Here is a 23,969-nt window from a genome sequence, read left to right on the forward strand (position 1 = left end):
CTTCTGGGACGCTGTTTTAATAAATCCCCTTTACTTCGTCACCCTAGACCGTACCTCAATTTCACGCATTTTCCGATGAATATAATCCGTAATCGTTCATTCTGATTTTTCTACTGTGTGTGCGCGAGGACAATTTTTACAAATCCGAAAAAAAAGAAAGTATGCAAATTTAATTGGTTACGTGAGAACTGGACTTGTTCTTGCAAGCCATAATTTCTTTAACTCATAACTCCTTACTAGACTTCTACCTGAATTGTAACGAACTGGAGTGAAATAGAAAGTTTTCTTTCTCAATATGTTTAACAGATTGAAAATAATGTAACAGTATCTTTAAATTCTTCTAATATTGGGTTGGCAAATAAGTTCGTTCGGTATTTGTGATTTATTCCACTCGAAAAAACCGAACGAACTTATTTGCCAACCCAATATTTTCACCGTTTCAAATTGCGCCTTGAATTACAAAGATAAAATAGGAAAATTAAATTACGATGTGGTAAATATCTTATTGACGTTGCAAAATTTTTCAGACCGATCAATTTCCTCCGAGCATCATGAAGAACCTAACGGGTGAGCTGAAATTTCTAATTGACACATTCGATTCCCACAAAAAAAAAGGTGGCAAAGTCAGGGCGTGGAAAGTGGCCACAAAGCGTTCGAATAGAAACGGATAGTGGGGCTGACGGGAGGATGCCCTCGTAAATCAAGCCGAGAAGCTGATCGAAATTCGCGATCCATCGACGAATTCATCGGTCCCGTTAGCTGGCCAGAAATTGCCAGGAGAACGATCGCGAGCTTCTTTATTTCTTCTCCGAGCGCCGAGGGCCACGATAATTAAGGACAGACGATTACAGGCCCCGAAGGAAACCCTATCACCTGTTCCTCCAAAAGAAAAAATCGCGCTATTCCCACCACGTACTTGCGAACTTTAGTCTTGTTAATCGCGTTCCGATAGAGCCGAGTTTCGGAGTCATTCCTAACGGTGGAAATTGACGCTCATTACACTGTCGTTAAAAGCTTCAGAGAAAGGTTCTAAGTGGCCGTGACTGCTCCTCAAGAGGGCCCTCTAATGAGGTCACCCTGATATGGATCATTTCTGAGACAAAAACAACGAGGTATAGTTAGACTGCAAATTATTGTATGTTTATTACAAAAGTGGGTTAAGTCAACTTCTCAAAATATTCTAAGCGTATCAAAATACTGAATTTTGTAATGCTTGCAGACAATTTTCCATAACTTATGCTGCTTGCCATATAGATGGTGATCATTTTCGTTTTATTTCAATTTAAATTTCTGTTACCAGCCAGGTTCAAAATCGGCCAATTTCTAGCATTGTCCTGTGAAATTTCAACATTTCCATTACTGTACGATATAAAATCTTTCTCGAATCTTAATTGAATTCCATTACTTGTTGCAATATTCAACAATTCGCACACACGCAATCTGTTCTCTTCGAGCTACTATTATGTAGAAATTCTACGCGTCGATTTCTGCTCCAATTATAAAATTTCTCTCGAACAGGTTTTTTTCGCGCGACCGAATCGTCCGCGAATGTTCTATGCACGCTAGACCCGTCGCCGCTATCATTGCCGAGAATTCTCGGCCGAGCAGCCGCGAACAAAGCGAACCTATTCTAGCACCCAACTAACCACGCACCTAAGCGTAATTGAATTTCACGCGGAATTAAGCCGACCGATCGAGTCGCTTTTAATAATGCCCCAGCGACGTTCAATATTTATAAAGCGCTGTGCGTAACGGGACAGGGACGACAAGGTTAACGAAGGTCTCGGGGAAGCGTCTGTAATTAGACGACATTTTGTTCGGTGCAAAGCTCTCGGCATGATACAAGCCGGGCTTGCTTCCCGGTCTCGAGGGACGGGTGTGTTTGTAAAGGACCTGCGTTAAGAACCCACAGGACCTACTTACTCGTTCGGCCACCTGCCTTTCTGGTCCGAAAAACAAGACCAACACAAGATCCCACTTCCCTCTGCCGAACTTTCCTCTGACCTTCTTAGGGCCAGCCCTTCGCTCGATTCTTTATTCCCTCTTTTGAATATCAAATCTCGGAGTGGCTGATCTTTTTCTTTTATTTATTCAACAGATCGGAATGCTGATCCAACTCACTACCGTGTGACACTGTCTGACGTAATGCTCCCTTTTACACCCTAAATAATCATCTGGGAAACGTGCGTCTAAATTGTGGACGTTTATGCATTCAAGACAAAAATCAGCCGACGTCGTTTCAGACACTAGACATTATTGAAATTGTCAAAAAAAAGATAATCATAGTTGCTTATCTCTTTTTCCTTTTTATACGGACCATTTTCGGTTTGCTTTGATTTATATCGCTCCGAAGCCTTTTGTATCACTTCTGCAAACACATTGACGGCTGCCGTTTGTTATTTCCAGTGTCCACGGTAAAATTGATCTCTGGCTCAACCGAACAATATACCGTCGCTAAATATCCGGAAGAAATGAATTTCTATTTTGAATTTCGAACTTAACAGCCATGACCGTGCACGACCGTTCCACTGATACTTGATTTATGACCGCACTAATGTACTCCAACTTTTTATTGTCCGCGCGATAAAACATTGAGAAGCGTTACGAATAAATGTTATTTGCTTCGAAAGGAAGTATCAAATATACAGGAATCCTACCCTAGTTTCAGAAATAAGGGGTGAGATGGTCTCACTGCCACCTGGGGTGGCTGACAATGTGTCCCATATATCACGTAAAAAGGTTTCGGTTTGATCTAAAATTGTGAAAAAAGGTACACGTCACCGGATCACTTCTGATCGAATAATTTGTAACACGCGGTACGCCCCTGGGCATTGAAAACCTGTTATGTACCACTATCTCGGGTATAAAAAGCTAATAGCTTGAAAGCAATAGTTACACGTATTTGATAAAAATTCGTGACGTTCGTCAATTCTTAATGTCAAATATATGCTCGTAGAATTATACGAGCTTACGGATTAAATGTTTATGAATTATATAATGGAAAATGGAATGTGAGCTTCATTCGAAAAATTTTTGTAATTATATACATACGTACCAGATAATTAAACTGCGGATCTTTATTATATCAAAATTGTTGGAAAATTTTAAAAATTGCAGATGTCAATATATGATTTCTCCTCTATCAAAATCATTAAGGGAGGAAATAACATCTAATTTATAATAAAAATAAATATTTTGCATGAAGATCCCCAGTCTACAGATAATACAATGTCCCATAAAACGTAAATCGTTAAAATTGTACAAATTATTTGTTTCTCACGAAATTTTAATCGTTTTAAAATAATACTATGCTCTGAATTTAGACGAAGTTGCTGTTTTGATGTACTTTCAATGTTTTCCACTGATGACCTTGATCACCGCAACAAAGTCAACAACAGAGTCATACTATTCAACCAGAATTTCATTCAGAAACGTTGTTTATACCAATCGAGGATAGTGTCAACCAGCAAAACGATCATCGGGATAAGGAGAATGAAAGTGCGTAATTGCCTGAGCGTCGACGGAAGCAGTTTGTCCAGAATAATCGACAGAGAATCTGATAGCGCTTCTGTTGGATGAAATTTCCCATTGAAAATCCCTGCGAACAATGGCGGGGACTGTGAAAACGTTTCCCAGAGTGGATAGACCGTACCTGAATGAATCCCAGCGTCCGCATCAGCGTCCTCGAAGACGGACGACTCGGTGCCTTCGTCATTATCCGCGACAGAATCATCGGGCGTCTCGTCATCCTTCGATTTCTCGCTGCCGGAACGATTCTCGTTTCTGGCAGGGGTCACGATGACACAGGGGCTATCAACCGACACGTGTCTGCCACCCACTTTGACCAGAGTGCTGGTGCTCCTGGCCAGCTTAGTGCTGTGGGTTCTACGTATCAACAAGTTGGTGAAGGTGGTGTTCCCATTTTGCTTACTCCTGCTCTCAGGCGCCGGAGTTTTAGCCGATCCGTTCGCCTTTGGCTCCGTGATCTTGCTGGATCGTTTCTCCTCGGTCTTCTTCTTCGAGTCCTCGTCTTCCACCTCGAAGCAGGCGATCGTGTTGTTCAGGCGGTTGTCCTTTCTGCTGGCATCCTTCCTGCCGGTGAACCGGCTCTGGAATCTCTCGATGGTCTTGAACGACCTGGTCCTCTCGACTTTCTTCCTCTGCTCGGGCCCAGCCACCGCTTGCTCGCCCTTCGGCGTCTCGAAGATCTTCGTCAGGGACTGCACCTTGCCTCTAGACTCCGGGAACGAGTCCTCGGCTCTCTTCACGCTGGACACCGTCTCGTTGTTGCTCAGCGTGCGCGTCAGGATCACGGTCGGCACTGCTTTCGACGTGCTGATCGGGAATGTGTTGCTGGTGAACTTGTCCGTGTCGGAGCTGATCGTTTTCGGGATCTTGGAAGGGTGCCGAGACTCGCCGTCCAGCGACACGTAGAACGTCGACCTCCGCTTCGGGGACTCCTCGAGATTCTCCGCGTTCAACATGTCTCCCCGTGGTCACCTGGTCGCATATCAATGGGCTCTCGGCACCGCTAAGCTTCCATTAGCACAGGAATCCCGCGCGGCAGCAAACATCCTTGCGGCAAGAAGGGTTGGGAACGAATCTCCGAGGGTGCAACTTGATCCGATCCCTTTTGATGATCGTCCGCTGCTACGACTAAATGTCATCAACGTCTAGCTGTTCAGAAGACACCCCAAAAGGTGTGTCGGACATGTGTGACCGAATAGGTTTCTCTCTCGGCGAAGTTATTCCGAACGCACCAGTCCGAGGGTTCTTGGTCCATCCAGCGGGAGTGTCCTCGAATTCACTTTACAGTCCAGCGGAGAGAGGGGGGCTAAGAGGCGAAGGGCCCAAGAGCGGTCGAGGGCCCCGAATTTCTTGCCGGGCCCCGAGAGAGCCCTCTAAATATAACCGACGTATCTCGGGGACAGGAGCACGTGTATCTCGAAAAACAAATACGGTCACGGAACACGGCGCGCCGTTGTAAGCAGATAGCGTGGTGCGTCCAGCCGCCGTGGAGCCGCTATCGACGTATATTTTCGCTGTTTATCGGTGACCTCTCCGAAGCGGGTTGGTTCGCGGAACCTTTTTACGTACACCGAATCCCGGTGATCGATGTAATCTCTCACTTGGCTCAGTGGTTATCACCGAGCGCAGCACCTGTTAATCACCTGGTTCCTCACCGGAATACACTTGGCCACAAAACAGCTCACCTGAAGTTTACACGAGAGAGGCGCACCGGAGAAAATACGGTCCCAGGAATGCGGGGACTCGCACACGAGCTCGCGCACGGGCCCACGGACGGAGTGGAACGAACGAGATTCTTATTCTCGGGACTAGAGAAGGCGAAGATCGAACGGCGAGGTTCGAAAAACTAACATGGATCACGGTCGTCGTCGTCGTCGTCGTATGTCCCGAGGGAAGGGACTCACTTCGAGTAAAAGTAAAAGGGTCTGAGTCACTGCCACGGGATCGGGCCCTCTCGCGGCCCGCCGGAACCGTCACCAGGCTCGTGGAATGCGCGCAAACCGCCCGGATGACCGACCAGCATCTCTCTCTCGAGCGTTCCTTCTCGTCAAGGACAGGCCACCACGGGATCTCAACAGAGAGACACACACGCGCCGCGATCAACGGGAGAACACGAGCAGCGGCGAGGCACGCAGTCGTCCGCACCGCAGACGGGCTCACGACTATCTGCTCGCTCCGAAACGGATCGACGCCAGCAGCGCCTCTACTGGCCGGCTCACGCGAACACACCGCTCGATGGTGAGGAGGATCGAGTGCCACCGGGATCCACACCGTGTCAGATGCAGTACGTATACATAGTACTACATAATCGTATCCTTAATTGTGTTCATAATTACGAAAGTAATCTATCCAAATTAAAAAAAATTAACTCATCAGTAGACTGCGGATCTTTATGCACAATATTTATAGCAAAATTGAGTTGATGAAATTTCGAATTGGTGAAAAACTTTAAAAATTGAAGATGTCAATATAAAGTTAAAAGCCAAACTGATCACATACACTTTAAATAAGAATAATTCAGCTAGTTATGAGTGATAAATTTTCTGTGAACACATAGTTGGTTTGTATGAATTTTCCTTTCAAACGAGTACATGCATATACAGTAAGGAGCGAAACTGAACCAATAACAAAAAGTTTTGTATAAATCATTATTTATTGCTAGGAATATAGAAGAATAACAAAAAGTCAACATTATAATTATTTTTATCATAGTTAGAAGTAACTTAAAAAATTTTTTTCAATAATTAATGTCTCCTCGTTTAGCAATGACAACAAAAATAGATTGACTCGGTTTTGCACCACGTCCAATACTTGGCAGTATTTAATATATTATTTATTTTTAATATTTCGTCCACAACCCTTGTGCTTGTAAAAGTGCACTAATTCGCTTTGGCATACTTTCTACTAATTTTTTGCAATAATCCGGAGATATTTGTTCCCACTGTTCTTGAATTCTATCATACAAATCTGTGATTGAAGTTGGTTGGGAGTCATCAGGCACTATTCGACTTGCAATCGCAATCACACGAGCTTTATCATCGGATGACTCGTGTAAAAGTTTTAGATTACATTTTCAGATAGCCGATCGGTCTGGGTTAAGTCTGGGTCAATTATTACGGTCTGTTATTCGAATAAAAACTCCAGAGACACACTGATAGTCACAATAGCTGTCCGCCCCACATCGAGTATCTAAATGTCATCAGTCCGGGAGTGATTATGGTTGTAGTTGACAGCTAATGACCATCGTGTGTTTCACGGTTTTTCTTTCTCAAAACCCTGACCTGCTTTATAAGTAAAATATTATTGAAAAATCTTGTGCGTATGCTGCTCCACATAACTGCAGTCAGCCAATTGCATAATATGCTAAGTAACAAACCCTGAAACCACTGCAGCTATTCATGCAACATGATCGGATGATTTTTGTCGTTTAAACTATAAACTCCCCACCTAAGAATGGTAAGAATTATTTCTACCCTGAGTGGTACAATGAGCTCCATTTGATGGCATTTGAATGTTGAACCGATTCAGGCTGGCCATGAACGAGTAACCCTGTGGCCTATTCAGTTTTACGTTGAGGTCACTGATTAACTCGAAACTGTCATCTTAATCGTCTTTCAAAGTGCATTCCATGCACGAGTGATTCGTATTGGTGCGGAACAGATATCACACTGCACATGAAAACATGTCGCCATAGCTTAACTTATAATATCAAGCTTGTAAATTCAAACGAAACGTGTAAACTTTGATTCAATATTGTTTACACACTTACAGTGTATGAAGTATTCGTATACCTTACAAAAACGGAAAACTTTTTTCGAATTGCACCAAACGATGCGAGCTTTAATTATTAAAATTTAAAAGATGTCTCTTGTAGATGCACTTGAATTTGACTTACAGTGTATGAAGTATTCGTATACCTTACAAAAACGAAAAACTTTTTCCGAATTGCACCAAACGATGCGAGCTTTAATTATTAAATTTAAAAGATGTCTCTTGTAGATGCAGCTGGATTTGACTTACAGTGTATGAAGTATTCGTATACCTTACAAAAACGAAAAACTTTTTCCGAATTGCACCAAACGATGCGAGCTTTAATTATTAAAATTTAAAACATGTCTCTTGTAGATGCACTTGAATTTGACTTACAGTGTATGAAGTATTCGTATACCTTACAAAAACGGAAAACTTTTTTCGAATTGCACCAAACGATGAGAGCTTTAATTATTATATTTAAAAGATGTCTCTTGTAGATGCAGCTGGATTTGACTTACAGTGTACGAAGTATTCGTATACCTTACAAAAACGGAAAACTTTTTCCGAATTGCACCAAACGATGCGAGCTTTAATTATTAAAATTTAAAACATGTCTCTTGTAGATGCAGCTGGATTTGACTTACAGTGTATGAAGTATTCGTACACCTTACAAAAACGAAAAACTTTTTCCGAATTGCACCAAACGATGCGAGCTTTAATTATTAAAATTTAAAAGATGTCTCTTGTAGATGCACTTGAATTTGACTTACAGTGTATGAAGTATTCGTATACCTTACAAAAACGGAAAACTTTTTTCGAATTGCACCAAACGATGCGAGCTTTAATTATTAAATTTAAAAGATGTCTCTTGTAGATGCAGCTGGATTTGACTTACAGTGTATGAAGTATTCGTACACCTTACAAAAACGAAAAACTTTTTTCGAATTGCACCAAACGACGCGAGCTTTAATTATTAAAATTTAAAACATGTCTCTTGTAGATGCACTTGAATTTGACTTACAGTGTATGAAGTATTCGTATACCTTACAAAAACGGAAAACTTTTTTCGAATTGCACCAAACGATGAGAGCTTTAATTATTATATTTAAAAGATGTCTCTTGTAGATGCAGCTGGATTTGACTTACAGTGTATGAAGTATTCGTATACCTTACAAAAACGGAAAACTTTTTTGAATTGCACCAAACGATGCGAGCTTTAATTATTAAAATTTAAAACATGTCTCTTGTAGATGCAGCTGGATTTGACTTACAGTGTATGAAGTATTCGTACACCTTACAAAAACGAAAAACTTTTTTCGAATTGCACCCAACGATGCGAGCTTTAATTATTAAATTTAAAAGATGTCTCTTGTAGATGCAGCTGGATTTGACTTACAGTGTATGAAGTATTCGTACACCTTACAAAAACGGAAAACTTTTTCCGAATTGCACCAAACGATGCGAGCTTTAATTATTAAAATTTAAAAGATGTCTCTTGTAGATGCACCTGGATTTGATTGAAATTTATATTGGTAAAGGAAGGTCCTAGGAAATTTTTACGAGAAGAAAAAATTTCGTTCAACGTAATTTTTAAGTAGGTCAAGCGGTTCTTGAAACGACTAAATGCAGATTAGGTTCAGGTGGGTACTTAAGGCACTACAGTTTAAAAGAATTCCGAAGAGAGCACTAGACCAGATCTTGAATACAGATCAGCACAGTGTTATTTCGAAAGTGCCTGTGCTGGATCCAATGCGGAAATATAGCTTTTTTTAAAATTAACTTTGGCGAGGTCAGTCGGTTAGATAACTATTCAGTCGATTGAATCTCCCCTAAAAAAGTAAATTGGACGTAAGCTGCAGAAAACAATTAATGTTTAATGTACATCAACAGACAATAATATTTCGACTTTGTTTTTATCATGAGGGATACATTCTTCTAATAAAAAATAATGGTTCCCATAAAATTATGTTGGAATATATGTGAACTGCATAAAAATTTGTAGTTTATCTCATTAATAGAAAAAGAACGTCAGGATATTTTTACTTTTTTTTAACAATCATTGTGTGCTCTATTTTTTAAACAATGAGACGTTTAAAATGCATTTGGTTAGAACATTCGGAAGTGTCTAAACAATTGCGAGAAAAATCTGAATTCACAGTGTGTTGAATTGTATTATTTAATACCAAGAAAATGTGATACTCAATTAATGACGCATGCCTTTGTGAGACCTCGTTTTATCCTTATTGGGGTCCATTACTCTGTAGGCTTCCATTTAGGCGAGGTTACGTTGCTGGCTTTCTTCGAGCTGTAGTATAATACAAGAATCTAATTCCGAGTGCGATTTATGTGGATGAAAGTCACTGCACGTCCGAGGTGTCCATTCTGTGTATCAATTACGGTTCGCCGGTTAGGTTTGTCTGGCTGCGTTTAGAAGCTTTATTTTCCTTTCCTTCTGCACCGTTCAGTATACAGTTAGCTCGGAATAGATTCAGTGTACAGAGTGACGTGGAACCACTGAATCGTTTGATTGTTTTTCAAACAATCGCGGATATAAACTTTACTCTTTTCACAGTGAGAGGTTTTTATACAATATCAGCAAGTTCGATTGGATTTTGCGAAAACGGAGATTATTGTTTTCTCGTCGAGAAACTCATAAATAATAAAACGTTATTGGATCATTTGAAACATTAAGATTGTAATAATAATCATCGAGTTCATTGATTATTATATTATCGAATGTTTTATATCAATCTAACACTGTTACATTTATCAATTCTATAAATTTCTTCTCTTCAAAAGTTCTATAAATTCTAGTAATTACGTTATCGATTTAATTCTCCCTCTCCTTAATGCATTTCAAATTACTTACGAACAACATCCACTGGTCGTTTCAATTTTTTCAGATAATTTGTATGGACTGAAATCTGAATCTGAAACCTGATAATAATTCTATCTAGTTACGTATGACTTTCACTTCCTTATAAGAAAAGCAGCCAAAACTACGAAAAATATAGAGTGCAATGGCAACAAGTATTGCGTTCGAATTTTTTTAATGTTGCTATCTTGATCTCGCAGTTAATCCATTGGAGCACTTTCCTTCGAGTTTCATGTGTCGAAATTATTCCGCTTTTCTCCGCAATTTTGCGCTCTTTCTGTCAAAGCGACGGTTTCACTGGTTCACTTTGTTAAGTAGAAAACCCAATAAAATTTTAATGAACCTGTTATTTTCGAATTGAAATAGAAAGTGTGCCACAAATACGCGGCAGTTCCTTCACCCCGATGATCGAGAGCCGCACGCGTTCGGAACGATCGCGAAAATGGCCGATCATTATTCGACCATTCAAAACTCCTGATGACTCATTCCTGACCTACGATCACGATCGATAATCGTTTCCCCGATTTCCTGCTACACTTTCCTGCCTTTCGAAACTGGGCCGAGTCCCACGATTTACGATCGCGAGTTTCCATTTCAACAAAAAGAAACGATCCATTATGCAGTTAGCGACGGGAAGAAAAAATCTGCCGCGGCGACTGACTCGACGGAACTATGCCGCTTTTACTGGATCGTGTATTCAACGAGGTCGATCATTTTCGGTGAAGCACGGCGTCATTTTATGGAGAATGGTTTACTTCTCGTTCCAGTGACCTAGAACAATTTTTCCGCACAGAATTTCAATTTTTTATAAAGTTTCTCAGAAACGAAACACGTCCACTTCAAACCTGATGTTTGAATAAATCTCTCAATGAAAATGATATTATCAATATCATACGTAAAGTAAATTGATGAAGATAAAAATTGTCGTACATAACAAAAAAAAAATAATTTGTAGTCTTACTGCTATGTATATGTATATATTTAAATTTTCCTTTTTATCTTGATTAAAATTAGACAATTTTAAATCATTAAAACCAAGCAAGTTTTTATTTTCAAGAATGCATCAACACAAATCATAATAACATCAAGTATAATTATATAAAAATTATGGATACTGTGTCTTGCAGAAACACAACGAAACGTAATGCAAAATATTAAATTGCTCGATCCACAGTGATCTAGATTAGGTAAAATAAATTCTGAACGTCGCTTGCCGGAAGCACAAGGTATAGTTACGATTAGGACCAGACACATCAGAGAATTGCTGGCAGCTCGTGAGTCACCGTAGTAGCCAGATCGATAAAAAAGAAGTAGTAACTTTTATCGAATTCTTTCGGATTGCGAAAGCGACCGCGGTGAACGTTGCGTTCGCGTTAATCATCCGGTAAACGTGAGGCGAGTAACGCGACGTTATCATTATGCAAGTAAAAACAGCGACAACCGTAATTGCGCGATTATTGCAGGAATTTGAGTTTCAGGTGGTGGGTGTGCCGCACAAGTCGCAAACCTTGCGCCGTGTTGGTGTTGTTCCATTTTGTCATTCGTAGAATTGAGGCTTTGGTTTGATTGGAGAATTAGAATTGCAATTCCCTTGCGTCATTTTTCATTGGGAAATTGGGGAAGTTAGAAAACTATATTTATCTTCTACTGCCTATAATTATTTTTACTACTAATTAATCGATAGTGGACCTCCATGCAAAATAAAATTTTCTACGTCCCCTTAAAATGAATTCTAACGTTTAAGAAACAGAGAATTGCAATTCCCTTGCGTCATTTCCCATCGGAAAATTGGGAAAGATAGAAAATTATATTTATTTTTTACTGCCTATAATTATTTTTATTAATAATTAATAGATAGTAAAATTAATTCTAACGTTTAAAAAACAGAGTCACAAATACCCAAGTAAAAATCTAATGCGAATGCAAATCCTCCCTAATTCAAAGCATCGCTTTAATCGAAAATTTTCGACTACGTAGCAATTTTCCAAGAATAACTCCGGTTCATGTAATTCATCCTAAGTGAAAGACATGGTTATGAGCGGGGGTGTACACTCGCACACATTGCCGAGCGGTTAATAAAACAGACACATTTCATCTTATTAGATAATTCACTTCCTTGACATAGTTTGGAGCAGCTAACTTCATCCCGACTTATATTATGACACCCGATCAATTATCAATTAAACCGTGCCTGTCTCATGAGATCCATTCAGCATCGGCGTTTAATAATCCTCTAACAAGACCTCGACACGATGACGTTCCACGGTTCGACCTTGCGATTTGAATATCGATGCAAATAGTGGGTGTCATTCGGTAAGCAAATCTTCTCGAACAGGTGCCATTTAAATTTCAATCTGCTCAGTGGGCGCTGTTTAAACTTTCATCCCGCCGGTGGGTGCCATTTCAATTTTAATTCCGTCAGTGGGAGGTCCGCTTTCATCGGGGCCGACAGGTGTCGTAGGGCGGACGTTTATTCTTTCACGTGATTCGTACCAATTGAAATTTTTTAAAACTCTTTTTGCATATCATTCAGTAAACCAATGCTTCTAATTGCTAAAAAAGTGAATGTTTTATTTTTTCATGTGATTTGTACTAATTGAAATTTTTTAAAAATCTTTTTTGCACGTCATTCAGTAGACCAATGCTTCTAATTGTTAAAAAAATGCTCGTTTTATTTTTTCATGTAATTCGTACCAATTGAAATTTTTTCAAAATCTTTTTTGCACGTCATTCAGTAAACCAATGCTTTTAATTGCTAAACAATGTTTGTCTTATTTTTTCATGAGTTCCGTACTAATTGAAATTTTTTAAAACTCTTTTTCCATATCATTCAGTAAACCAATGCTTCTAATTGCTAAAAAGAAGTGCTCTTTTTATTTTTTCATCTGATTCGTACCAATTGAAATTTTTTAAAAATCTTTTTTCCACGTCAGTCAGTAGACCAATGCTTCTAATTGCAGAGAAAAATGCTGTTTTTCATTTTTTCATGAGTTTCGTACCAATTTACATTTTTTAAAGATCTTTTTTGCACGTGATTCAGTAAACCAATGCTTCTAATTGCTAAAAAAAAGTGGATTTTTTATTTTTTCATATTTCGTACCAATTTAAATTTTTTTAAAATCTTTTTTGAACGTCATTCAATAAACCAATACTTCTCAATCAATTATAGAAAAGTTATTATGATTGAAAGTGCGCGTTCGATTACTGTGGTTGACCACAGTCATTTACAAGTAGGGTTGCCAGAAATGTTTTATCCAAATATAGAAGAAGTAGCGAAACTGCAATTATGTATATATGAGATAGGCTCAAAATATAGGAGTTCAAGGGAAAGAGGTACACAGCACATTTTAAACTTTTTAATTCAAACAAAGATTTTTGAAAATTCCTATAGGTACGTAAAGATCAAGTTCAAATATAGAGGGCTCATATCAAATATAGATCTGGCAACCCTATTTACAAGGGTCGTCGCTCGAAGTACCTAAATTCTAGGAAGGGATCGGGGTCTGAATCGGAGCCTCACAATTAGCTTGTCACAAATAGCATAGTCCGCAGTTCAGAGAAATTGCGTTCAATCAATGCCGGCAATTGCAGCGTGTAAGACGAGTCTATTTCCCGATGGGTACATTCGAATCGCAGAATCGATCGGATCCGATCCGATCCGACGAGGGATCCAACCTTGGGAGGCTCCTTCGAATTTCCTCTCGATCCAACGACCCGATCCATCGGTCAATCGCACTGTGGCGTATCACGATCGATTCCACGAAGATCGTAGATAAGCATCGGCGCCGCGAATGCGTCTGTTGCTTGCAAACGACGCGTATAAGGATCTGTAACGTGCACGCGTGACGGATCGTGCGTGCAATAAGAAAAGCCACGGCCGTATTACGCCGGTCTGCCACGGATCCTGGTTCTTTGTGAGGAAAACGTGCGTCACGGGATTCTTTTTCATTCGCCACGCGTACCCGCCACTCTTTGCTCTCCCTCTCTATCCCTTTCTTTCTTTCTTTCTCACGTCTTCACTTCAACGTTCTTACTTCTCCCGGGCTACCATCGATCCTTCTTCCTCGCTTTCGACGCCACCCTTTCACGCTCTCTTCACCCAACTCTTCCCTGCACCCATCGATCTGCATTTTACTCTTTTCCTAACGTTTCCTCACATTTTTAAGGCTACAGTAGTAGCCTGATCTGTTCAGTGAATAAACGTAATTTCTATTAAACCAGAAAGTAATGTTTATGATTCCCTCTTCAAATCAGGAAACCAAAAATTTTCAACTTTTTTTAACGTAGTCTTTAACGCAAAATCTACAGGGTTATATAAAAAAAGTGAGAAACTTTTGGTTCTAGAACTATTTATCATATAGGGGAGAGTTGCCTAATGAGTACTGGTCACCTAAATCGTACCGGCTCATTTTTTTTTGGTAACCAATTAACGTTTGCGACTTCTAGTGGTAAAAATATAAAGCGTCTATGGAGTCGGTAATATACGACACAATTTCGTGCCAACTTGCAGAAGCCGGAAGATTTCAAGTAAGTTTGATGTAAATTTTAATATTAATCTCCAATTACGCGAAAGAAAATCGCAGGAATGAATGATAAGAAGGGATTTATCACGCCCGACGCATGAAATTTTCCGCGCGATTGGTCGCGGAAGAAAACGGATCGGGAATGATCCCAATTAACGGATTCCCGCCGTCAATCCTGAATTGGCGAAAGGTCGCCGAAGCGCGGCGCAAATCGCGGAGCATCGAGATACAATAAACCGTAATTAGCAGCGAGCCTAATGCAATCCGGCGGATCTCGAGCGCAAGCGGTGATATAAATCAAACTTATTCCCCGGCCGGCCCTTCGGCCCTCTTATCGATGCGCGGCAGAGATAAATCGCGAAGGGGGGGGGGGGGAAACGTCGGCGAGGGTAGTAATTAGTTTCAGCGACATTAGTCATTAGCGGAACGCTTCCTCGTGTCCTCTTTTGTGTGTCACTCATATACCAGACCTTTCGATTATTACGGCAGCCGGGTACGACTTAAGCGTGTACGATTTACCGCGGTTTGTAATTAAATTAAAGGCCGATCTTCGCAGTTGATTGCGACCGCGAGAGAAACTTAGTATACACGCGAACGCCCCCGGGAAAACAGCAGAAATCTTCTGAAGTACGCGTTACTTCAAGTACAGGTTACTCCCTCGAGTAATACTATACTTCTATCGGAGGGGTGCGTCCCGGCAGAAAAATTCACTTTACGCGATTATTAAGTGTTATTACTCGGCCGGCGAAGTTTATGCTAATGAACGGAAACGTGTAGAGATCCAGACAAAATAAAAAAAGTCCACGGCGTCCGTGGATCGTGGCGGGAAAAATGAAAGGCAATGCAAGATTGTGTTACATATCGTTTCGGTTTTATTTTAGCGATTTTATGCAGGTGCAACATCTGCTGCGGTTTTCGCGAAAGAATTTCACGATCCTGGTTGTGCTATTAATAGAAATTCAAGCAGTCAACCGGATGATGATTCAATCCCTTTTAATTTCTTAAATATTGACTGAATAGCGACTTATAAAAATATCGAGTATATCTGTGTATTCATTGCTTCTATCGTTTCATTTATTTAAAATTGTATTATGTACATGTTTGTATTACCAAAATATTTTTATACATGAATCTTTTATGAATAATATACATATACAGCACACCCTTGACCTAAGAAAGTTTCTTAGATCATGTATTATAGTTCTGCTATTTCTTGCGATGATGGAAATCTCTATAATATAAAAATGCAGTGCTGACTCACTCACTCACCGACTAACGCCCAGGCTAAACCCTTGGACCTAGAAAGCTGAAATTTTGCACAGAGGTTTCCTTTATGATCTATACAAGGGATAAGAAAGGATATTTCGAAATTCAACCTCCAAGGGGGTGAAAAGGGGTTGTAACGTTTGTATGAGGAATATTTTGTTCATGGTCGGATTTACTTCATACTTGGTCTTAAAGCTCTTTGATATAATTAATCAAACACCTGTTTCGGCATTTCAGAAAATTCAACCCCTGAGGGGGTGAGAAGGGGTTGCAACGTTTGTCTGAGGAATATTTTATTTGTGGTCGGATTTGCTTGAACCTTGATCTTAATGCTCTTTGATATAATTAATCAAACACCTGTTTCGGCATTTTAAAAAATTGATCCCCTAAGGGGTGAAAAGGGGGTTTGAAATCAAAGATGGCGGCATAACATAAAATTAAAACTCTATAGGGGTGAATGGGGGGTTAAAAGGTTTTATGGAAAAACAATATCAATTTCCGAGGGCATTAAACGGTTTTCTATGCGAGCGAAGCCGCGGGCAAAAGCTAGTTACTTATAAAGAGGCACTTGCCTCCGATTGTGCTGAAGTTTAAATAGGGAGTGCATTGCATCTAAATAAAAATTGCTATATCATTATTCAAAATACAGTTTAGATTATTAAATATGTTGGCATCTAATCAATCACTAAACATTTAAGTACTGAAGGAGGTGTTGCATCAATTTCATATCCACAAAATTTAAAAAATCATAGGGAATGGAAATATCCTACATGGGAATAAGTGTTTAATTTTCTTTTCGAAATAGCTCCGTGTGCAAAGGGTTAAAATGGGCATCGGAACGATTGGTACCAGCTAGCATGTCAATAAAATGCTTGCAAAATCATGGCTCGGTGTAGAAGCAACAGTAGAATCGATATCGTGGATCCGATAGAGAAAAGCCGCAGACTGGATCTAATCAAGGAACAGAGACAGGCCTGGATGAAAAAAGAATTGCCCAGCTGTACGCATAATGCGCGCACGATAACGCGAAGTGTGCGTGATGTCCGCGGGAATTGGATGCAGGCTCTGGAGGCGTGTTAACGAGGCAACCGATAAATTAGTTCCATATCATTCCCTGTCCGTCGTATCGCTTTACGTCTCCCGAACGGCGGGTCCGTCCCGTCATTGACTACCGTTTCTCTCTAACGTGTCTTCGATAACTGTAAACACTGTAAAGGCGGAGAGTCTCTGCGCGCGAAGAAGCGAGAGGGGAATACAAAGATAGAAGAAGAAAGGAATAGAGAAGGGGAGGAGGGAGAGAAAGAAGGGAAAAAAGAAGAGACGGCGACGACGTCGAAAGAGGAGACACGCACTTCCCTTCGACCCATGCGGTGCGGTGCCTCGAACGGCGTCGTTTTTCTTCCCACGCAAGACTCTCCCGACTACGTCTGCGATGCGCATCCGTTGTCCCTTAATCTCTTTCCCCCGACGTCGTTTAATCTCTCCATAAATCCGGCACTTACTTTCTGCGCGACGAAAGAACGCCGAGAGGGGTGGCGGAATTAAGACGGTAACACGTTAATTGCCGGCTTGCTTCTAATGGTCAGGGAATGCACCGCTCAGGGCCGCTTCACCCTGCGCGCGCCTTGGACCTCTGCTGAAATTGAACAGTGACATCGCCGAATCGTCGCGCACCACTAAAAGCGGCTATTTTATACGTGACTTTATGAAAATAAGAATTTCAGCCATTTTTAAAATTATATGTACCCGATGAAATAAATTTTGTAACAATTCCTCATGGATGCATTTTTACAATCATCATGAATTAACACTAAACCTACCATCGCCGGTTAAATGATCGGTTTTGGATTTTTTGTTCGACAATTATTGAAATTCTAAAGATGTTCTCATGGGAATTGATTGAATACATTTTTTTTTATTCCAGTTTACAGTTAGGAGCAAAACCGATCACACACACTTTAAGTCAGAATAACTTTTTTATGAATGGACTAAACGACTTCAATTTCTCTGTAAGGATAGAAGAATTAGTTTAGTAAATGACGTTGAAAAAATATGTTTTGAAAAAATGCACTTGGTCGGAATTGTGAAAAACAATAGTAAAACAAGTCAACTTGTATAAATTATATACGCTCCGAAAATTTCATTGAAATTGGTTAATTGGTTTACGAGTTATAAACGATTAAAAGTCGTAAAAATTGTAATTTTTAAAGATTTTCGGCCGTTTTATCACTTTTTCGTTTATAACTCGTAAACCAATTAACTAATTTCAATGAAATTTTCAGAGCGTATATAATTTACACGAGTTGACCAAACAAATCTTTTAAATTTTCGTTATTGGCTCAGCTAAAAAAGTCGTAAAAATCAATTTTCACTATTGTCTTTCACAATTCCGACCAAGTACATTTTTTCAACATATTTTTTAGACGTCATATAAAATAGCCTTACAGAGAAATTGAAGTCGTTTGGTCCATTCATAAAAAAGTTATTCTGATTTAAAGTGTGTGTGATCACACACTTATTCTACACATATTGTAATAATACAATACAATACGTATTATGTACTCACGTTTGATGGTCGGTAGGTTTAGTGTTAAGAATATTAGACGCCGTAAACCTATACGAATAAACAGTGTAATATAATACACATTGCTATATGTAGATTAACGTACCTACACTCTACTCGTGTACCTATACGCTCTCTAGAGGGTGAAAAAAGAAAGTAGCCAGAACGGTGCAGCAGTGCATGAAGGGAGAAATGGGGGAATGGCGGGTCGAGTATAAAAGTAGTAGGGCCTACCAACACCATGATGCAGCCCTGAAACCACCGTGACGTTTTACGTTTACACGGGGTGACTGGATAGGTTTCACGAACGGACAAGTCCTACTCTGATGGGTTTAGGGTTAGATAATCCATTTAGCCGAGGAGCTCGTCGTGGTCCGAAGAGTCAAGTTCTCTTCCGTTAATCTTGGAAAGATTAGGCCTCTGGACCGAGCAATAAATTACAGACCTGGGTCTCCATGCAATAATTCACGGAATTGTAGGTTCCGAATGAAAAGGCACAACTTTAGGGTACAATTTATCTCAAAAGTCTCTAATAATTGTCCACAAACATTTGTAATTGCTTAAAGAGAATCGCATAGAATTAAAGCTTTACTATTATGTATCAAGGTCATAATTTTGAGCATTTGCAGTGTCTCATTCGGTAAGTACATAAACCGAAGTGTCTGATCAGTTCCTCAAAGTACATATTAGGTCGTTCGGAAAGTCATTTCGTTTTCTCAAGGGAAAATGAGAGCCACTTTTTTTACCATTTAGAAGAAGTTTTGTGATATTTTGTTCTATGATGTCCTGCGATTTTTCAAGCAGCTTAACACTAAACCTACCACGACCAGTAAAAATGACCGATTCCAGATTTTTTATTTTATTTTTATTGAGATTTCGTAAGGAATGGTTGTATACATATAGATATATTTAGTAGAGCACGTATTACAATAGGGACCGCACAAAGTCGAAATAAAATAAGTCGTGTCATTTTTATAAGGGGACATGTGTACCAGTTACTTTAAAGACGCGGTAGGTTTAGTATTAAAGATCCCATGCTCGTAGAATTTCTGTTTTTTATTAGCTAAACATTGAGTTATACGACTTTAAAAAGTCGTATTAAAACTTTAAAAAGTCGACTTTATTTGAAATGAAATTTACACCGCATAAAAAACGTAGGGAAAAGCGAAAAAATGGTAATCCGATGGTACATCCACTCCTTAAACAGCACACAACTTTTTCTGTCGTGCACTAGACTCTTATCCTTGTGGTAATAGAAAAGCAAAACGAGATGGAAATGCGTACTTTGATTTTGCATAATTGATGCCATGACAAAAAAATATTTAAAGCACTACAAGGCAGGAAATCTCTACATGAGAAACGAAATTACTTTCCGAGCGACCCAATAGAATATTTTCCATCACAGTTGATCTTGAACGATCTTGAATGACCTTGGGTCGTAGGTCACTGTCATAAAACGCCTCGGTAGATAGCGCATAGAAAAGTAAAAAAAAGGACTTGACCTCCATATGTTCTGCACGCGTCCGCCTACAGAAAAACTATTATCATGGAATTATGTCAACGTCGAAAGTACTTCGATGCACAATGTCATAGATCTTGCAGATCAAGAAAAAACTTCTCACAGCAAGTAATGTATCTACCCTCTTTCAACAGGATTAAAAAATGTCCATTGCCTCTCGTTTCAATAGCAACAAGCAGCATCAGAAAAATGGAGCAACCAAGTTCAGTCCACAAAATACTGGCAACGTGTTGTCGATCAGAATCCTCCTCAAGATCGCCATCAGAATAGCCCCGACAATTGAGACAACAAAACCTCAAGGATGTCCCAGCGAACCAGTTCAACGTTCGTCGACGGTCTCGAACGGTTCTATTTTTGCGTAGCCGTCGAATCTGTCTATTTCTTCGGTAATAAACCAGTGTATCAGCAAACGAGACCGATAACAATCGGCCGCGGACTGGTTTCACCTTTCCGCTGGCGGCGGGCAGCAGGCCTGTCAATATTCATCGAAACGAATCGGTTGCCAGCTACGGCAACCTTTCCCCCGGCTGTTTTCACAATCGCGAAACGACGCCCGGTGATATTGATTTTCCAATTATATCGGAACGATTAAGAACAATCTCTCTCTCTCTCTCTGTCTTTCCTCCCTTTTCACCGATCGGAAACTCGTGGAGTTGTTGCGAAACCGATGTTGCGAAACGCTCTCTCGGTCGTTGAGTCAGGTTCAAGCAGAACGTGAAACAACGGTGTGCGCCAGTGTTCTGGAAGTGTTGCGAGCGTGTTTGCCCGAGCTGCGAAGCGAAAGGTTCGCGGATTTTTGCGAGACCGTGTGCACTAGGCAGCCAGCCGCTTTTATGCTCGTTCTACCGTTCGACCGTAACGAAACCGCCACGTATACGTGTATACAAGTATATCTATGTGTATACACCACAGGGGCAGTGGCTGTCCCGGTGTTTGAACAGGTAAACGTCACGACGCGCCCCGATACATCGACTTCTCGATATTTCATCTGGCGTTTACCGGCCCCCACCGGGACACTTATCTTTTCCACGGTGATTCATGCTTGTGAAATTTTCGATAAGCGGTTATGTGCGTCGTTTAGACGAGTGAATCAGGTCTATGCAACAGCCAACCCATAGGCGATTACCGCCAGGGTATTTACACAAACCGGAAGGGTTAGCCCGGGAGATTTTATGGCGGACTTCTGGGATATAAATGCGTCTTTCAAGCGGAGCTTGCTCATTGATCGCGGACACTATTGTCTGTTGATCGTGATTTCATTTACAGTGCGTCTAGAAAGTAGCGTGAAGTGCCCAAATATGAACCACTTTTTGTTGATGTCAGTTTTTGATTATTATTGAATGCTCTTTATCGACCAAAAAATTACCAGTTATTGACGCATTTCCTTCTTATAAGATTCTGGGATCAAGTTTGTTCAAAAATTAATACAGCTTGGGAAAAATATTTTGTTTTCGTGGTGTGTCATTTGCAGGTTACAGCGAAAAGGGTCTTAATATGGCATACCTTGAGTCCCTAATATGAACCACTTTTTGTTGGTCGTTTTTTGACTTTTTTAGAATGCTCTTTTTCGACCAAAAAATTACCAGTTATTGATGCATTTCCTTCTTATAAGATTCTGGGATCAAGTTTGTTCAAAAATTAATGCAGCTTGGGAAAAATATTTTTTTCGTGGTGTGTCATTTGCAGGTTACAGCGAAAAGGGTCTTAATATGGCATACCTTGAGTCCCTAATATGAACCACTTTTTGTTGGTCGTTTTTTGACTTTTTTAGAATGCTCTTTTTCGACCAAAAAATTACCAGTTATTGATGCATTTCCTTCTTATAAGATTCTGGGATCAAGTTTGTTCAAAAATTAATGCAGCTTGGGAAAAATATTTTTTTCGTGGTGTGTCATTTGCAGGTTACAGCGAAAAGGGTCTTAATATGGCATACCTTGAGTCCCTAATATGAACCACTTTTTGTTGGTGTCATTTTTTGATTATTATTGAATGCTCTTTATCGACCAAAAAATTACCAGTTATTGACGCATTTCCTTCTTATAAGATTCTGGGATCAAGTTTGTTCAAAAATTAATACAGCTTGGGAAAAATATTTTGTTTTCGTGGTGTGTCATTTGCAGGTTACAGCGAAAAGGGTCTTAATATGGCATACCTTGAGTCCCTAATATGAACCACTTTTTGTTGGTCGGTTTTTGATTTTTTTAGAACGCTCTTTTTCGACCAAAAAATTACCAGTTGTAGATGCATTTCCTCACTATAAGATTCTAAGGTCAAGTTTGTTCAAAAATTAATACAGCTTGGGAAAATATTTTGTTTTTGTGGTATCTTTTGCAGGTTCCAGCGAATGGCCCTAATATGCACCTAGTGCTATATTCGGCACCCACACCAAGAATATTAGGGAACCGTTGGTAGTGCCATATTGGGAACTCCACGTGGACTGATAATACTAGCTAACTGACGAAGAGAAAATGAATTTCAGCTCAAACCAACAGTTGGCAAACATTAACATAAATAAACTGAAACTACAGATATGTTCAAACATTTCAAAATCACTCACCTTCCTCGAAAAAGATACTATCGAAAATCTAACCACAAAAATATTCAACACGTGCAGACACAACTGACGGAGGATCGATACTAAACACTATGTATATGTAGAATGGTGCGTAAACTTGGAAAACTATGGTTTTAGGATTTTCTCACTAGAGTACAACTTCTCCTTTACAAGATATAAGGTAGTGCCATACCATATTTGGACATTTTACCCTACACTGTACACCCATATCACTGAACTGCCGGTGAAATGACCGGTTTTATATTTTTCACTTCACAGTTATTGAAATTATGAAGTTGAATTATATATATTGTAATAAAAATTGCACAAAATCTAAACAAATGGAACCTTGTCGTTTTTATAAGCTAAAATATTTTGATCGTTTTTAGTGCTCGGTAGGTTTCGTCTTTAAATAAATTGTTTTTAATAGATCCACACTTTTTCTTCAGATGTGGGAAGCATTGTGCGAATAATTTGCAAATTTTTTATCTGTGTCCATAATGAAAATTTGAAACATATGTCTTGCAAATCCAATAACAAAGTCTGATTTCTCGTAAAAATTGTAAGTAACTACGACATAAATAAATCCGAGTGAAATTTTTTGCAGCTTCTATCATAGATGCATGAAAGTGGATTCTTTATGGTAATTTTGATTGTCGAGATCGGTTGATACTGATACACTTATGGGAAGTAAACGTGCCTTCGAGTTGGAGCAGAGCTGAGTTTGTTCATTGGAGCGTTGCTCACGCGAATACTCGATTGTCTTGACTGTAATTTGATTTGATTGTCTTGACTGCAGTATGATAATTTTAATTGTCGAGATTGGATGATAATAATGATTTATGCGGTCTTCAATGGAACGCGTTCTCCTGTTTTGGTACATCCTATACACAGTAAAATATAGCATAGTTCATATTTATTGTATTACTGGTCGAAATTGAAACAGCTGAAAGAAATCGTAATCTGCATTCGATTTCAAGGGTTATAACCATGAGGGGTATTTAAATCTGTCACGAAGCAAAGTTCCAGTAAAATTTATTAAATTATGAGTGAGTGAATGTATAGAAGACCATAAACGCGACGCCCAAATTCAGAGCAAAACGAATTTACGTGGATTGATGAAGTACTATTCGATATGACGGAGGTTCATGAGAAATTTGCTTTGCCAGCGAGGCTTAAAATCTTCAAATAGTGAGTCCTCTATTAATTAGAGTAATTATGCTTTGTGTTATTCGACTATTAAACAAGATTGCACAAGTAACTCACCTCGAGCCCTTTGAGAATCATACCGACTATCCCTAGGTAAAGATTTCCGCTTAGACTCACCTGTAAAATACGAGAAAAGTATTGGTTAACTTCTAAACGAGGCAGAGCACAAATTTGCCACA

At 39.7% G+C, this 23,969-nt stretch overlaps 1 protein-coding gene across 9 annotated transcripts in view; it reads right to left on the reverse strand.

Annotated features, from left to right (window-relative positions):
* Raskol (Ras GTPase-activating protein raskol) overlaps window positions 1–23,969 on the reverse strand; it is a 204,631-nt gene that overhangs the window by 95,993 nt on the left and 84,669 nt on the right. For 5 of the 9 annotated variants that reach the window (XM_076425070.1, XM_076425096.1, XM_076425078.1 and 2 more), the window contains one exon: window positions 23,848–23,907. The exons of 2 other annotated variants lie outside the window; for them this stretch is intronic. In XM_076425070.1, coding sequence (XP_076281185.1) covers window positions 23,848–23,907 — 60 coding nt within the window. Of the gene's footprint in view, window positions 1–3,652; window positions 8,351–23,847; window positions 23,908–23,969 lie in introns of those variants that run through there. 2 more of the 9 variants (XM_076425053.1, XM_076425061.1) reach the window with 2 other exon arrangements.

The sequence above is a fragment of the Lasioglossum baleicum genome, chromosome 1 (genome assembly GCF_051020765.1).
Source record: "Lasioglossum baleicum chromosome 1, iyLasBale1, whole genome shotgun sequence".
Classification (NCBI taxonomy): domain Eukaryota; kingdom Metazoa; phylum Arthropoda; class Insecta; order Hymenoptera; family Halictidae; genus Lasioglossum; species Lasioglossum baleicum.